The sequence below is a fragment of the Hypomesus transpacificus genome, chromosome 9 (genome assembly GCF_021917145.1).
Source record: "Hypomesus transpacificus isolate Combined female chromosome 9, fHypTra1, whole genome shotgun sequence".
Classification (NCBI taxonomy): domain Eukaryota; kingdom Metazoa; phylum Chordata; class Actinopteri; order Osmeriformes; family Osmeridae; genus Hypomesus; species Hypomesus transpacificus.
This window is the reverse complement of record NC_061068.1, coordinates 10,469,389-10,485,299: the sequence shown is the minus strand read 5'-3', so window position 1 is coordinate 10,485,299 and position 15,911 is coordinate 10,469,389. Positions and strand designations below refer to the sequence as shown.

At 40.3% G+C, this 15,911-nt stretch overlaps 2 protein-coding genes across 3 annotated transcripts; both read right to left on the bottom strand.

The window, feature by feature from the left end:
* Positions 1-2,387: 2,387 nt before the first annotated feature.
* On the bottom strand, positions 2,388-7,509 carry mettl1 (methyltransferase 1, tRNA methylguanosine). 2 transcript variants are annotated; one of them, XM_047026377.1, is made up of 6 exons: positions 7,311-7,509; positions 6,965-7,089; positions 6,650-6,834; positions 4,851-4,964; positions 2,979-3,080; positions 2,388-2,870 (listed from the first exon to the last, which is right to left on the bottom strand). In XM_047026377.1, the coding sequence occupies exons 1-6, from the start codon at positions 7,382-7,384 to the stop codon at positions 2,754-2,756; spliced, it is 717 nt and encodes a 238-aa protein (XP_046882333.1). In that variant the 5' UTR covers positions 7,385-7,509; the 3' UTR covers positions 2,388-2,753. The 2 variants fall into 2 exon arrangements, with proteins under 2 accessions (XP_046882333.1, XP_046882334.1); XM_047026378.1 differs by having other exon boundaries at positions 6,965-7,084; positions 7,311-7,401.
* A 486-nt stretch (positions 7,510-7,995) lies between these two features.
* Positions 7,996-15,150, bottom strand: LOC124471424 (E3 ubiquitin-protein ligase MARCHF9-like). Its single transcript, XM_047025904.1, has 4 exons — positions 14,812-15,150; positions 10,178-10,333; positions 9,899-10,091; positions 7,996-9,087 (listed from the first exon to the last, which is right to left on the bottom strand). The coding sequence occupies exons 1-4, from the start codon at positions 15,148-15,150 to the stop codon at positions 8,753-8,755; spliced, it is 1,023 nt and encodes a 340-aa protein (XP_046881860.1). The 3' UTR covers positions 7,996-8,752.
* Positions 15,151-15,911: the final 761 nt, after the last annotated feature.

Below are 15,911 nucleotides of genomic sequence, written 5' to 3'. Positions count from 1 at the left end.
TGTGAGTGAGAGGGGGAGAAGGAGAGAAAAGAGGGAGGAAAACAGACAAAGACGTGACGCTTAGGTAACATTATAAATGCCCGTCTTGACATTGGGATTCCACCATGGAGACATGTGCTGTCCTGTCCCCACTACCTCTTACAGCTGCTGAGGGAAGAGTTGCATATATTCTTTATTGTCTTTTTCCAAGGAAATGTGTTACAGTCTATATAGAGCCTCACACAGACACAACGACTACATAGATACAATGCACACAACATAATTACATTTATTCATTTTTAACTTTTATCCAAAGCGTCTGCTTTATATACAGTGCCCTCCAAAAGTATTGGAACAGTGAGGCGAATTCCTTTATTTTTGCTGTAGACTGAAAACATTTGGGCTTGACATCAAATAATGAACGTGAGACCAGAGATCAACGTTTCAGCTTTTATTTCCAGGTATTTACATCAGGATCTGATGCACAACTAAGAAAATATCACATTTTGTTTGAATCCACCCATTTGTCATGTGAGCAAAAGTATTGGAACAGATATACTTAAAACATATTTAAGTGAATAAGACTTAATATTTAGTTGCAAATCCTTTGCTTTCAATAACTGCAGCAAGTCTGTGACCCATTGACGTCACCAAACTTTTGCATTCTTCCTTTTTGATGCTTTCCCAGGCTTTCACTGCAGCCTCTTTCAGTTGTTGTTTGTTTTGTGGGGTTCCTCCCTTCAGTCTCCTCTTAAGCAGGTAAAATGCATGCTCTATAGGGTTTAAGTCTGGAGATTGACTTGGCCAGTCTAATACCTTCCATTTCTTGCCCCTGATGAACTCCTTTGTTGTTTTGGCAGTGTGTTTTGGGTCGTTATCTTGCTGCATGCTGAAGGTTCTGCCAATCAGTTTGGTTGCATCTTTCCTTAAATTGGCAGACAAAATGTTTCTGTAGACTTCCGAGGTCATTTTGCTGCTGCCATCATGTGTTACATCCTCAATGAAGATTAATGAGCCCGTCCCAGAAGAAGCCATGCAAGCCCAAGCCATGACATTACCTCCACCGTGTTTCACAGATGAGCTTGTGTGTTTGGGATCATGAGCAGTTCCTTTCTTTCTCCAAACTTTAGCCTTTCCATCACTTTGGTAAAAGTTAATCTTTGTCTCATCAGTCCATAAAACTTTGTCCCAGAATTTTTGAGGTTCATCTCTGTACTTTTTGGCAATTTCCAGCCTGGCCTTCCTATTCTTCTTGCTAATGAGTGGTTTGCATCTTCTGGTGTAGCCCTTGTACTTTTGTTCATGAAGTCTTCTGCGAACAGTAGATAGTGATACCTTCACTTCTGCCATCTGGAGGTTGTTGCTGATCTCACTAACAGTTGTTTTAGGGTCTTTCTTTACAGCTCTCACAATGTTTCTGTCATCAACTGCTGATGTTTTCCTTGGTCTACCTGTTCGACGTCTGTTACTTAGTACACCAGTAGTTTTCTTCTTCTACAGGACATTCCAAATGGTTGTACTGGCTATGGCCAATGTTTCTGCAATGGCTCTGATTGATTTTCCATCTTCTCTAAGACTCACAATTGCTTGTTTTTCACCCAAAGACAGCGCTCTGGTTTTCATGTTGTTTTCACCTCTGAATACAGTCTGCATAGACAAAACCTATCTTACCCAATCTGAACCTGAGTGTAGACATTCAGTGGTATTTATTGATTGAATAATGTATGTAATAGGACACACCTGGGCAACAAAACACACCTGTCAGTCACATGTTCCAATACTTTTGCTCACGTGACAAATGGGTGGGTTCGAACAAAAAGGTGATATTTTCTAATTTGTGCATCAGATCCTGATGTAAATACCTGGAAATAAAAGCTGAAACGTTGATCTCTGGTTTCACATTCATCGTTTGATGTCAAGCCCAAATGTTTTCAGTCTACAGCAAAAACAAAGGAATTGGCCTCACTGTTCCAATACTTTTGGAGGGCACTGTATCTGTAGTACCTTTACATATGCCAGTCATCTACATGTTTTGTTTAATGCTATGGCAGAGGAAACAAAACCCCTGCCATGGCATGCCCGTTTCCAGGTCAGGGTTCTGGGAAATTAAAATCCGTTATCCCACAATAAACTCCTCCCAGTGACAACACATCCAACCATGTAACCTACAATTTGATAATATACAGTTGAACATGATCATCCAGGCCATAGCAGATACCTATATTTACATATGCATTTGAGAAGAGAACCTGTCTTCATTTCAGACAATTACTATCAATTTCAGTTGCTCCTGTTCTATTGCCTCTCTTTCTGGGTGTGGTGGCTCGACATCAGGTTTTAGAAAAAGTAATTGCATCTATTACAGTCATTTACATTTCAAGTAATTAAAATGAAAAGCGACTTGAGGCTTGGGCGGGAACCAGAGATTTATTCAATTTAATATAATCAGAATTGAGCATTGGTTAAATAGATATGTGATTTATTTCAAATTATGTGAAGAAAAATTTACAAAATCAACTTTTAGCAGAAGTATTGTAAAAAAATAATTTAAAAAAAATAGATCAAATCCCACAAATCCAAAAACAAAGAAAGTAATGTCCACTTGGATGTCAAACAAGCTCAATGAAATAAAATAAGTGAAACAGAACGATGGGTTCTGAAAAAGATGTAGTAGGTCATCCATTTGCAGTGCTTGCATGGAAACCACTTGAGCCATGTTCAAGTTGATATAAAAATGTCCAGAACTGAAAAGATTCTGTGATAAGCAGGTTTTTTTAGTTACAATCTTCTACCCTCCGGAAAACGGCAAGATAGTTCTTCCCCCCATTTCTCTGTACCTTCTTGCCCTCTTCTGTGCACGTTCCCAGGCGACTAATAATGACATCACCAACCTGCCACACAACAGAGAATTGCAGGTTAAAACAGGTAAACATAAAACCAGCTAAATTGAATCTCCAGTGTTAAAGAATGTAAACAATAAATGGCCCTAGTCAACTTACCAGATCTTCATCAGGAACACGTGTGAACAGCGGATGCTCAGAGAAGTGCTTCACCATCCAGAGGTGCACCTCCTCCACATCAGTATTGGTGTACACCAAACCCTGGGTGGACCACACAAAACACTGGGCCTCACATATATGCTGCATAGAACCCCACCTATAACATGTGTGGTATATTACATTCATAACTCTTCTGCAACTTTGATATCTGACCACATATCGGGTTTGTGGCACAATGTGGAGCATGCCTACCCTTCTAGATAGGCTTTAAATGCAGAGACCTCAGGTATTCCATTAATCTTAATTTTTCATGCATCAACTTTGATGTGACTGTAATATTGTGCATAGAAGTGCAAAGTCCTGTCCCCCCAAAATGGCAGGAATAACCAAATGAAAACCCAGAGCTTTATCACCTGTGTCATTGTAGTTTACCTTGGAGCGTAGACAGAGAGTATTATTAGAAGACTGATTTGTTGGAACCCTCTACCATGGCACAGATTTACACAATGGCACAAGTTATCTCAGTGATGTAGCGTTTTAAAGAAGGCCAGGAGGAGGGGAAACATGGAAAAGGGGGTGTACATGACAGAATGTGCGTTCTCAGGGTGGGTCAATGTTTTAGTCTCAACTGCCGTAAAGTTGCTGAAAATTCTCTACACTGCTATCCACCCCCTCAGTGTAAATCAGTGTCTGGCCTCATGTCAGATTGTCAGTGCTGAGTGTGCAGGTCTCTTTCACTCTCTCTCCAACACACACATACACACACACACAGAGATACACGGCTGGGGGCATATCAAAAACCCCAAACCACACACAAGCCTCCCATTGTTCTTCAAATATACAGAGAACCATTTTAAATGTGCAGTGTACTTGCAGTAGGGTCCAAAAGTCTGACACCACTAATCAAGATACTTCCATTTTGCAATTGTTTCCAATTTTATAAGATTTGTTTTGTTGAAAGTAGAAAGAATTGACATACATTTTCTAATTTCTTATTATTATTTACTATGTCCCCCTATGGCTTTAATGACAGAATTCACTTGAGCTGGCATGAACTTCAAGTTTGTGCAAGAAAACCTAGCATGATTTGTTAATGTTCCAAAAAGTAGCTTTTGATGTCACAGAATCCTTGGCTTTCTCAGGCTTCAATTCACCCATTAAATGTTCAATGTGGTCTCAGACTTTTGGACCCTAATGTACGCAAAGACAAAATAGTCTTAATTTTAAATAGCCCTGCCTTATAAGTAACGCATTTACCCCCCCCCTCCCCCCCAAAGAGAAAGAGAAAAGAGACATCCTGGTTCAAGTACCAGGAACTTTTTGTATGTGATCGTCTTGATGTTCTTTAGGCTTACTAGTGTTTTGCATTGTGTAGTCTTTCCCCTAACGTTTTTATGGTGTACTGTTCTGTATAGTAGGCTTCTACACAAACAACACCTACATTGTGTTGTGTAGTGTTTTTGTTCTTTCAAAGGACATATTTTTCACAAACAATATTCATAAGTGTAATTTATGAATCAACACAAGCTTTGTGCATGCACTAACTACACAAATAAACAAAACCAGCTAAATCTAGTGAAGCCAATTCTACAAATACTATGGGCTCCGTAAAAATAAAAATAAAGTGTCAATGGCAGGAGTTATACAAAAAAGGTAGATTTAGAAAAATGCGTGTGTGTGTTTGACAGCCAAGGTAGCTAGACAGCTCCAGTGAATTCTTTCTTTGGTCAGGCACACAAACCTGATACATCATGTTTAAGCGTTGTTGATGGAAATGACAAACTAAGAGGACTGATCCTCTTGCACAACAATACTAATTCAACACCTGGCTTTAGGACCCACTAACCCCCCATGTACGTGCTATGCTTTTACCCCAACTCTCAGTGTGAAGGCATACTCTGCAAGTAGAGTGGGACTGATGATCCTCCACTTGTGCTTGGTCTTCTTGAAGTGAGGGTCAGGGAAGAGAAAGAACATCTTACTGAGCTGCAAGAGAGTGAAAACATTTTGACCTTAAGATCAGACTATTGTTTGGCAAGATAAGATCCATAAAATGCTTGCTTCCTTTACCCCATCTTCTAAATATGTATGCATCTCATCTTTGTTTTAAATGGTGTAGATAATATAGCTACAATTTATATTCAACTTGTGAACAGTCAGCACTATAATATACCTCATAATACTTTGGTTCTAGTTGTTATGCAGCACCGGAATTTCCCTCCAACTGATTTTTTATTAAGATAAAGTCCCCCTTTGACTCCTGCTTCAACAAGCAGTATACAACTAGCAGGTTCCACTAATATTATTCTGGCTGCTATATTAAACCCATTGCAGTTACTTTTTATTAGTTTAAATAAATAATGTCACATAAAAAGGGGGAGGTATAATCACTGGGGACTGCCACAGCCCTAGGGGGTTGGTACAAGGCCCCTGTCTTCATGAGCTGGAAAAACGTAATGTTTTAATTAGTGATCTCAGAGTTTAAAAAAGTACCAGAATTTTTGTTGTTGAGGGAATAGAAAGTAGTTGACACTTACATCATGCAAGTAAGTGCACTACCATAGCTCAAGGGCTGCTATTTATGTGCAAAAGTGTTGAGTATGTCATTGTTTTTTCTTAGCAGTAAACCTTAACTTAAAATGGGTTAGACTGAATGACAGCATCACAATCTAACCTTTATATTCAAGCCAAGTGAATGTCTGTGAATCACACTCAGACAGCTGGAACTAAATTAATTGTCTGAAACCACTCACAAAAAAGTTGTGTAAGAATTTTACCCTTAAATGAACTGTAATTGTGTTTTTAGCAAGCTTTGAGTCAACAACACTGACTGACACCTTCTACTAGCGTACTATCATATGGTAATGACAATCAAATGTATTCTCATTAAATAATTCTTGCTTAATTCAGCTTCATTCCAGATATCTAGACTCCAGAAGTCATTCAAGGTAACATTTACATGTAGTCATTTAGCAGACGCTCTTTTCCAGAGCGACTTACAGTAAGAACAGGGACACAGCTGGGAATCGAACCAGCACCCTTCAGATTAAATAGCCCAATTCCTTAACCGCTCAGCCATCTGACCCTCAGTTTTAACCTATTTCTTTCTGAAACCCTGTTACAGGGAACCACAATATAAGCTGATGCTTTATTTCATGCTACAGATTAATACAGTTAATTTGAAATGGATAAACTCTTCAAAGTTGGGCCCCTAAATACTACATTTACCTATGGTTCTTGTGACACTGGAAATGTGGGTCAACATTATGAAACCCAAACTGTGGATTAAACAAATCTATTCATGATATAATGAAGCCTTGACCTAAATGAGCATCATGGTCTTTGGAAAGAATTACACCCAATTCTAACTTCGAGGTGTTAGTTAAGTTTACATCCTGCTGTTGACCCAAAACGATTTTGACCCCTAATGCTGAGCCAACTGCCAGTAGAGTCCAGTAGACATTGTAAAACTTTTAGACACACCACATTCACAACACTAGTACAATTATTACAAGACACTCAAGGGATGATTCATATAATTTCTGTTCATCCCTTGAACAGGCTACTATACTACGGTCAAGTACTACTGTACAATGAGAAGATAATGCCTGAAAATAGCAAAAGTTGTTATATAAATGTACTTTGTAATGATGCAAATGACAAGAACCTACCTGACCCTTAGTGAAGAAGTTGGGAAGGTATTTCATGGCATTGCTACGTAAACAGGCAATGTTTTGGTAACTGTCTGGTTGTGATGCGCGCAGGGAGCGAATACGATCCTGCACGTAGTCTGACACTTTCACACGGATCTCAAGGCCAAGGATGAGTTGGTTAGGGAAGAGCAGGGATAACTCCACTGAGAGTAAAAAAAAAAAAAAAGAGTTGTATGTGTGGGACCGGGTGAGATAGAATAACCTACCAACAAGTAAAAAAAGGTTTCTTGACTCAGACTAAGATTTTGTCTGAGTTTGTAAACAAACACTTACCTAGCAGGCCACCATATCCGCAGCCAATGTCTACAAACTCTACTTGAGAGGTCACATTTTCCGACGCGTTGCTTAAGAATTCAGGGTACAAACTGGACCAATCCATTTCATCTGGACTAACTGGACTGACACATTGAGATAGAGCAGACAACTGTAAACGCAAAGGTGATATAACAGTCTACAATATTTCCCTCTTTATGTATTTGAAATAATTATTTGCTAAGCAAGTTGTAAGACATCATCGTATGGGCTTGCTTGTTAGCTAAATCAGTGATTTTCTGACTGTTGCTGTTGGACTACATATTTAACTCTAGCCAGCTAGCCGTCTTCAACGAGCTTCACTTACTATTCAAATGTGTGGTCTGCCATTGGGTTGGAGTGGGCTCGTTGCCTGTAGTAACGCTTCTGAGGCATGGACATGATTATATTGTAGCAAGGGTTTCTGAAAATAAATGTTACTGTGTTTAAAAATGTAATGTTAAAGTCACAAACAAAGCCACGTTTATTTTAACAGTCGCATCATTTTAACGTCATTTATCAGATACTGATAAGTGGGCCCTGATTGGTTGATTCACTCCTTCGTTTCTTATAGTCTACCACCAGGTGGCACTGCTTAGAGAATTGCGCAAGACTAATCGACAGATCTGTATGTTTTCATCGTTGAAAAAGTCTTGAATGTAGTCGGGAGTGTCGTTCAACGAAAAAGAGCTACATCTATGTGGTGTAAAGAAGGCCTATCATCTCTTTTTACTGAGCTATTCCAAAACAAGAGGGTAATGTCGCCATCTGTTGGATTCACACAAGCACGGGGGTTCAGAATAAATCAAATAAAACATTCGAAATAATCAATAGCTTACAATTCGTTACACTTTTCCTACTTACTTTATTCTTGACCTTGCCTAAAATAATGTTAAAGTCTAGTTTAAATACTTGTATTACTTAATGTAATAGTAATGAAACAGAAACGCGGCAAAAAATCATGGATTTATAAAGGAGTCATGGAGTAACACAAACCATTAATGCAACACATGTCCATGTCAGATATCTTTATTGCAGAGGATGAATTGTAATTTTGGAACCTTAATAATTTATATTATTTGTCAGTCATATTTGATCGATTTATTGCACTTGCTTGCTTGTATATTTAAGGGACCTTCCCAGACAGCTTGTAGCTGGAAGTCAAGTGTTATGGACAGTGGATGACTGTCACAACAGGGAGAAGGGTTGGGGAAGATGAGATACAGGGCTGGAATTGAGAAGTGAAGTAAATGAGAAAGATTTCCATTTGCTGGCATGGGTTATATATAAGAAAAAAAACTTGCAATTTTCTGATGCTAAAATGAAAATATGTAACAATATTAGCAATTTTTTCTTTAGAAAACAGAACAACATGAATAATGACACTGTTTTGTGTAATTCAGCTGTCAAGAGAAAGCCCTCCAGCTGTTTGAAGATGTTTCTTTTTTTGTCCAATGTCTCATTAATGCCTTTGTCCTACAGTGTCTGTAACCTCAGCACTGCGCTGCTTACCCCCCTCGTGCCGACTAGGGGTTCCCGGAGCAGAAAGAGGAGGATGTTTGTGTCCATGCCCTTGTGTTAGTTCCCTCTCACTGCACCATCTGAGACTCAGTTAGACACTAGAGCAGAGGGTGAGGCCAGAGGTTAAGAGTAGAGTCTCCTGTTCTTGGAGAAAGTTGCATGTGTCTAAGGGTAAGTTGCTGGCTGTTTTGCACTCCAACCCTCTGATGTCCCTTGCCATTCAGTCCCCCTCCCCCATGCAACCCAGTCTCATACAGTGGTCACCCTCATGACCACCTCCCGGTTGGTATTGGAGGTAATGCGTGGATCTGTGGGTCTCAGCTGACTGAGGATGTGCAGGATGGTGTAGCCACAGTGGTGGTTGAGAATAGTCCTTACGCGTTGGCCCGCTCGCCCTCCCCTCTCTGATCCGGATGAGCTATGGGGAGGGTTCCTCCCGCCACGCCCCCCACCTTTACTGCTGGAGCTGATGGGGTCTCCCAAGTCCTTGGCTTTCTCATAATTCAGTACTTTCCACTGCTGGTTCACTGCTTGCCAGCGTTTAAAGATCCGGTAAACAGATGATCCTTCATGGATTATGAGGCCTGGACAAAGGGACCAGACAGATAAAGCGACAGACAGAGAAAAAAGGAGAGAAAGAGAAGCAGAGAGAAATTTATTATGCAGGCAAGGAGTGAAATGAATAAAAGAGAGCAGTATCATAGGTAGAAATAGAAGAGTTTTAGAGTGAAGAGTGAAAAAAAAGTAAAGATAAAAGGGCAGAGAAAGAAAAGAGGCGAAAGTTAAATCTGCTCTGGAAAAAACACTTAAATATTGGCAGTCTACCCTTGCAGAAACGTGGTAAATATTTAAAGAGTCTGGATTAATAAGTCCCTTCTGTTGCCGTGGTACACTTGGGAGGTTAAACATATCACACAGACTATGACCTTTACTACCAGACCTCACCGACAGAAAACAAACAAACCAAAATGACAAAAACAAATAAATTACTCATCTTGAGCTTCTTCCATGAAGCGAGTTCACAGAACAAGACTGTCGGTGAACTCACTCTATGGAACAGGCCCCTGGTCACAGATTTACTTCTTCTGTTTTACACATAGATCCTGTATCACGCACGCACACACACACACATGCACACAACACATGCACACACACAAAGCCTACTTTAATTAAAACACACAAACTCCAATAGTAGAGACCATGAACACCAATCACTATCACCTATACCAATAGACTAAATAACAAGTGACTACATAGTGCGAAGGTTCGGGTCAACAGCTAAACAATGCTTAAATCTGGCTGTCCTCACAGTTACATCACATAGTCTTTGGTACGTATTATGCCACTACAGGATTATTGTTACAAAAGTCATAGTCCAAAATAATAACATCTTACCTATGCACACAATGTCCATGAAGCCGTACATGCCATAGCAGATCTGGAAGAGCAGGTCTTGGCGCTGCCACTTGGCTGAGGGGCTCAGGGAGGACCAAACAAGCCAGGAAATACTGGCAATGAGGAACAGAGACCCCAGGATGATGGCAGCAATCTGCACCTTCTCAATAACTGTCAGAGAAATGGCCTGCCACTGGACAGAGAGAGGGGAATGGGAGAGAGTGAGAAAACCAAACATGATGTTCTTGACATAAACACACAGACACATACACAATTTACCTGCAGTGGGTTCTTGGTGCTGATGGCCAGGACCTGGTACTTGAAGTAGCACAGTTCACAGCTCCACGAGCCTCTCTCGCTGATCCAGCGGATGAGGCAGGGCTGGTGGGTACAACGCACTGAGCCATCACAGCGACATGGGCTCAGCAACTCCCCCTGCACAACATAAACAGCAATAGGACTCAGAAACAGCAGACTGTTTTGCAAACACTTTGTACCATTGAAATAAAATGCGGAAACCATAGAGAGGTGGCCAACACCATTTTAGCAGGTGTCACATGATGTGCACATAAACAACCACAATGTCACGTCATTCCCACTGACCTGGGTCAGGGGTCAGGGTCAAGTGGCTTATCCCATCATCTAGTGTTTAATTCCACTCCATCATCCAATGTTATTCACTATGATAAGGAAAGGTTGAAGGACAAGCATCTCTATAGTATAATCTACATTTCCCACAGTTCCAGACTATAACACCATCCCATATGGAGTGCAGTGATTGTCCATACAGATGACGGATACAGGTGTGTATAATAAGAAGACCATGAATGTCAGCTGATGGATAAAGGCTGTGATGTATTTCATGCATCACCCTACACTAGAAAGGCAATAAAGTAGACATGGTATCCTACGACAGTAATACAAAAATTCACAGTAACAGTGTACAGTGATATTTTGGTAGAACAATGGTAATTTGTTCTTAACTTTTGTTGACGAACTATAGATACTGATGAACAGTTTTAAACATATACCCTTCTCATAGTTTTTCTTCCTTAGTCATGTGTTTTTTTGTGTTTGAGGTCATGGGCCATGGCCTGTAGACAAATAAAATGCAGACAGAGAGCAACAAATGTTGTGAAGATTACAGCTAGTAAATGTAACAGAGATGATGAATGAAAGAGTGCATCAAAACTGTGTGTAGCCTGTACAGTTTGTTTTTGGAAATGCCCGAATTACCACGGTGATAATGATTCTCCCCGTCTGCTCATTCTTGTTCCTGCTCTTTTCCAAATGCCTAAAGTGCAAATAGATTTATCTTTTCATCACTCGTTTCCCCCTCCCTTGCTGGGTTCTCATTCTACCTCTCTCTTTCTCTCTGTCTCTCTCTTTCTCTCTCTCTCTCTCTGCATCCCCCTTTACTTTACCAAGCCTGTGTTGTTGTGAGTTTAGTTAAAGCTCTGTCTGTCTTTGCAAAGTGTGTGTGTTTGACTATATGTGTGAGTATGCATTTTGCAGTGTGTGCTCAGATTCTAGATAGCCACAGGGCTGGTGTACAGAGGGAGAGTGTGGAGAGAGGCGGAGGGGTGGGGGTAACAAAGGGAGGGGTGGCTGGTGAGTCAGCGCTCACGTCTCCCTGTCTGTTTGCTGGCGTGGCACGGCCATCTACAGATCCCATGGCTCATGTTGTTCGAGATAAACAGTTTACCATTAGATTTACTCTGGAAACACAAATTAGAAAGATAACAGATCCTGTATACGGGGTTATTTATTTTAACAAATAGCACATCCAAACTGCCGCTCATTTCATGGTAAAGCAAATGCTTTGTCTTGTCGGTTTTAGAGTACACTATCCTATAAGTGAGCAGTTGTATGCAAACACTTGCTGTAGGAGATCTAGTTAGATCTTGCACTCTTAAAAACAGTCTCGGAATTTGGCCCCAGACAAAGTGAGCATTTTTTTGTGTTTTTGTTGACAAAACAGCACTTTGCCACCACAATGATTGACTTTTTATCCTCAGTACTTCGTTGTAACTAAACTAGAACCTTGCTCATAAGGAATGGTAATGGTGCATACACAATTTACCCATGGCCTTCTGTTTGGAATCTGTCTTGGTAACCACATAGTTGAGTGGGTGTGAAACAAATATGTGATTACCCATGGTGTCTTGTGCAAAGTGCCTCGTCACAGAACATTGTTACATCACTGGGCTTGAGAGGGTTGATGAATCAGATCAAGTGGACAGCAAGGTAACATCAATGTCTCTGACTGTAATATTCTGGAGACCTGTGAACCAGGGATGGCATGAATGCCACTGTTAATTAAATATTACAATCCTGTCAATAAGCTCATGGTACCAGTTGAACTTCATAAAGGTTTATAAAAGTCAAAGATATTAAGACGTGCTGTGAATATACATATCAACTGATGGTATCATAATAATTAGGGAATTATCAACCCATTCCGCTAGAGTTTCAAGTTTATTGATAAACAGAACAAGGAAGCAAGACCTCACACCCATGAAACAAGACTATTACGTTGAAAGGTGGGAGAGTGACGGAGAGAGAGAGAGAAATCACACAGACTGTCCATATGTCACTCCAAGGTTGACAGTGTCAGCGGGGCCTTAGACCCTTCCCTGGGACCCCGGAGGGCCTGCTGTCCGCCACAGGCTTAATGAGCATGAATATTTCATGGTCGCTGACAAGATGGTTAATTGTGTTTGTCGAGGTAAATGGCAAACACCAGGGATGCCAGGCCATCCCCTGTTAAGACCCCTTAACCTGATGAATCAATTTAGAGAAGCAAAATATAAGAGCAAGGGAAACTATGTAAAAATATGTTTTAGGGGGAACTGTACTCTTCAAAATACATCTGTTTATTTCTCCAAGGGATTCCTCTATCTGTAAATTGAAATCTTGGTTTTAATGAAACAATATTTCTACACCACCATGAAAATATCGAAGCCCTGAATTTTAAAGGTGCTGGCATGACAATATCCAAGCAAAATCGAAGTCAGTCACTACACTTGTGGACACAGTTGGAAATTGATATGGTAATTCTCATCAATGCAGAGGTGTAACTACAGAGATACAAATAAATCCTATGAATGCAAAATGACAGCTACGTGTTTACTTTTTAGTCATTAAATGTATCATTGTAAGCTTTATACCACTGCCACACTGAACCCCTTTCTGTCCAACTTTCTTACCTGTACATATCCTTCCCACCCCCACACTTTGCCCCAGTTCTTATCATCTCAATATGATCTTATTCTCTCATTGGTCCATATTTGTCCAATTATTCAGGATACACTATCCACACATACACACAAACTCACATATACAAACACGTTCTGTACATACACTACTCATTTTATACACTTACTCAATCCATCCCAAACTAAATTACTTCCTCATTCCCTCCTTTTTCTACCTCCCTCACTCACTCACTCACGTAATATGACTATCAACATTTGAGGCCATCATTCACAGGAATCAAGAAATCAGTTTGATTTAGACCCTTTGATTTGCATGTTGTCCATCATTTAGCATTGTGGTTAAGAGTATGTCTCCCCAGAGATGCTGAAAGAATGTCAGATACTGCCTGCAGTCCAATGCCTTACACATCATCACTCGTGCATGAAGCATAGAGCCATAGAACGTACACATGCCCCACCTCACTGCTAATAAGAGAACAATTGGGTATTTTCAACAAGATTTTCAAAACCACATCTGATTGACTTCTTATTTTAGAAAGATCTTATCTCACCTCACCACTTTCACTACTTTTGTAAGACCCCCCCCCCAAAGCTCTTATACTTTCTGGTGACTGAGTTAAAAAGGTGCCCCATTTAAGGGCATTTACAATTTTCTAAGGATTATCCTTTCCATTGAAGAGTAGAATAAAAATAGATTGAGATCAGTGATAGTGTTCAGGAGCTCTAGCTTCACAGCTGTCTCTAGCTACAAGAGTCTACAGTGTTCTTCATTGCTCTTGTTCTTCTGCACAGCGAGTCCCCACGATGACAATCCTATAAATCAACTCTACGCAATGTTGTCATCTCTGTTCTATCATCCATGCCCACGTGTCTGCTTTCAAAGGACACAACCAAGCCTAATTAAAAGTGTTCAAGGGTTATGTCTCTTTAGATTCCCTCTGACGATCCCTATATCATTGGACATGGTGCAACAGAACATTTTCTAAAATACCACTCCACCATGCTTGGCAAATGGAACGTCTGTGCTAAAAGTTGCACAGGTTTTTGTGTTAAATCTCCAGAATCACGAATAATCAATCGTCATTTTCAGAACTAAAATCATCAACTTTACGTAAAGTCGTTCCCTCATACTCCATCGTTCATTTGACATGATTTGTATTGCGCACTCTTTCAAGGATGAAATCTAGTGTTTTCTGTCAAAGCATTTTCTCAGGAGCTCAGCTGTCACACTGCTGAGACTGACGGTAAGGAACAGATCAGATGACCATCTTAATATTTATGTTTGGACAATGTTGCCAAATTGAGCAAGAACACAAACTGGCACCCAGTTTACAGTAAACAAAAAGTGGGATATTAAGTTCAAACTAAAACATCATCTCAATGTTTGTAAATGTTCATAATTTACAGTGATGGATAACATTAAGTCTTTGTACAAAGGTAGAAAGTATTCTACATTCAGTAGCCTATACTCTTTGAACATCTTTGTAATAAACTAGAATCTGACCAATTTTCTTGATGTCAAAAAGCAGAACCCTATGAAACATGGGTCATGTCTGGGAGTTTTCATCGTGCGTGTATTCATTTAACCTCAGATTCATGCAATGATCTAAAAAAGAATTAGGGGCTTAACACAGGATGAATGAAACCCAAGTTCATCAGAAAACCAATTGAACAGGGTCTTCTGAGCAAGCCTACCTGTTCAAGGCCCTGGAAGCAGATTCGGCACTGCGGTGAGCTCATGCCACTGTCCAAACTACTGCTGAGCGAAACGGCGTCAAGGCCCGCTTGGAGTTTCGCATCCTTCTCCTCAAATGCCAGGCTCCGAGGCCGAGGGTCGGTACCATAGTACTCCTCTTCATCATCACGGTTTGAGCAATCGAATGGAGGCCATCCACAGCCTCCCATACTAAGTCCTCGCATGCTTATTCGTCTGTCTGGGTCTGTGTCTGAATCGGTACTCCGTCTTGAGCCAGACCGCATCAAAACCAGAACTTTCAGTTCATTGAAAAACATACGGATCCGGTACTTAAACATTCTGAACTAAATAGGCAACATTCGGCTTCATGAAATAGAATGCATTGAGTTGGATGAATCAATTACTTGGCACATATCCAAAACGACCGTAATATTCCTATTATCATTATGCTAATTTGTCTATAAGTAAATTATTTTGCGATTCATAAGCCTATGACCCAGTGCTATTTGGTTCAAGCTATTGATATCAAAACAAAATATCAGAGGTGTCCATAAAAAACATGGCTGTGCATCTCAAATTCCGGTCAAGAGATATTTAAATATCTTAGCCTTTTGTAAAAAGAGCTCACTCGAGTTACAATTTCTCTGGTTACACCATGTGTATTAGGTACAGACAATGCGGAAGTTTTTTCATGGTTGGCAGGCTCTTTCTGTCAGAATCCAATGCAAGCTTGAACTAAAAATAAGATTAAACTCCAGAGGCAACGAGCATAATTAGTTGCTATTAATGTTCAACTGATTGGTCAAATGCACATTTTGTATCTTGTAATGTCACAATTATGGCACAGCAGCAATCCTCGCATGAAGCTGTCCAAGGTTCTCAGCGAAAATGTTGTAGCCTATTCTATTTTGATAGGGAGCAGGGTGCCGTTGGAGTTTTAGGGGTGATATAAAATATTATCAAAAACAGGTGTCGACATAACATCAGAAAATCCACCGAGGCATGTTTGGGTTGCTCGCACGTGATTTATCCAAAAAAGACGAGTTCAGTCTTTTGTTTGTCCCTCAGTGGCATGCTAGCCTGCCATCAGATCACCAGT

Bases quoted from the DNA above. Each gene is read 5' to 3' on its own strand.
- LOC124471424 (XM_047025904.1), bottom strand. From the start codon at position 15,150: ATGTTTAAGTACCGGATCCGTATGTTTTTCAATGAACTGAAAGTTCTG. The intron at 10,334-14,811 runs GTAGGCTTGCTC...TATGTTGTGCAG, and splicing joins GCTTCCAGGGCCTTGAACAG to GGGGAGTTGCTGAGCCCATG. The intron at 9,088-9,898 runs GTAAGATGTTAT...CCCTTTGTCCAG, and splicing joins CATGGACATTGTGTGCATAG to GCCTCATAATCCATGAAGGA.
- mettl1 (XM_047026377.1), bottom strand. From the start codon at position 7,384: ATGTCCATGCCTCAGAAGCGTTACTACAGGCAACGAGCCCACTCCAAC. The intron at 3,081-4,850 runs GTAAAAGCATAG...TGGTCCACCCAG, and splicing joins CCTTCACACTGAGAGTTGGG to GGTTTGGTGTACACCAATAC. The intron at 2,871-2,978 runs GTAAGTTGACTA...GTTGTGTGGCAG, and splicing joins GTGTTCCTGATGAAGATCTG to GTTGGTGATGTCATTATTAG.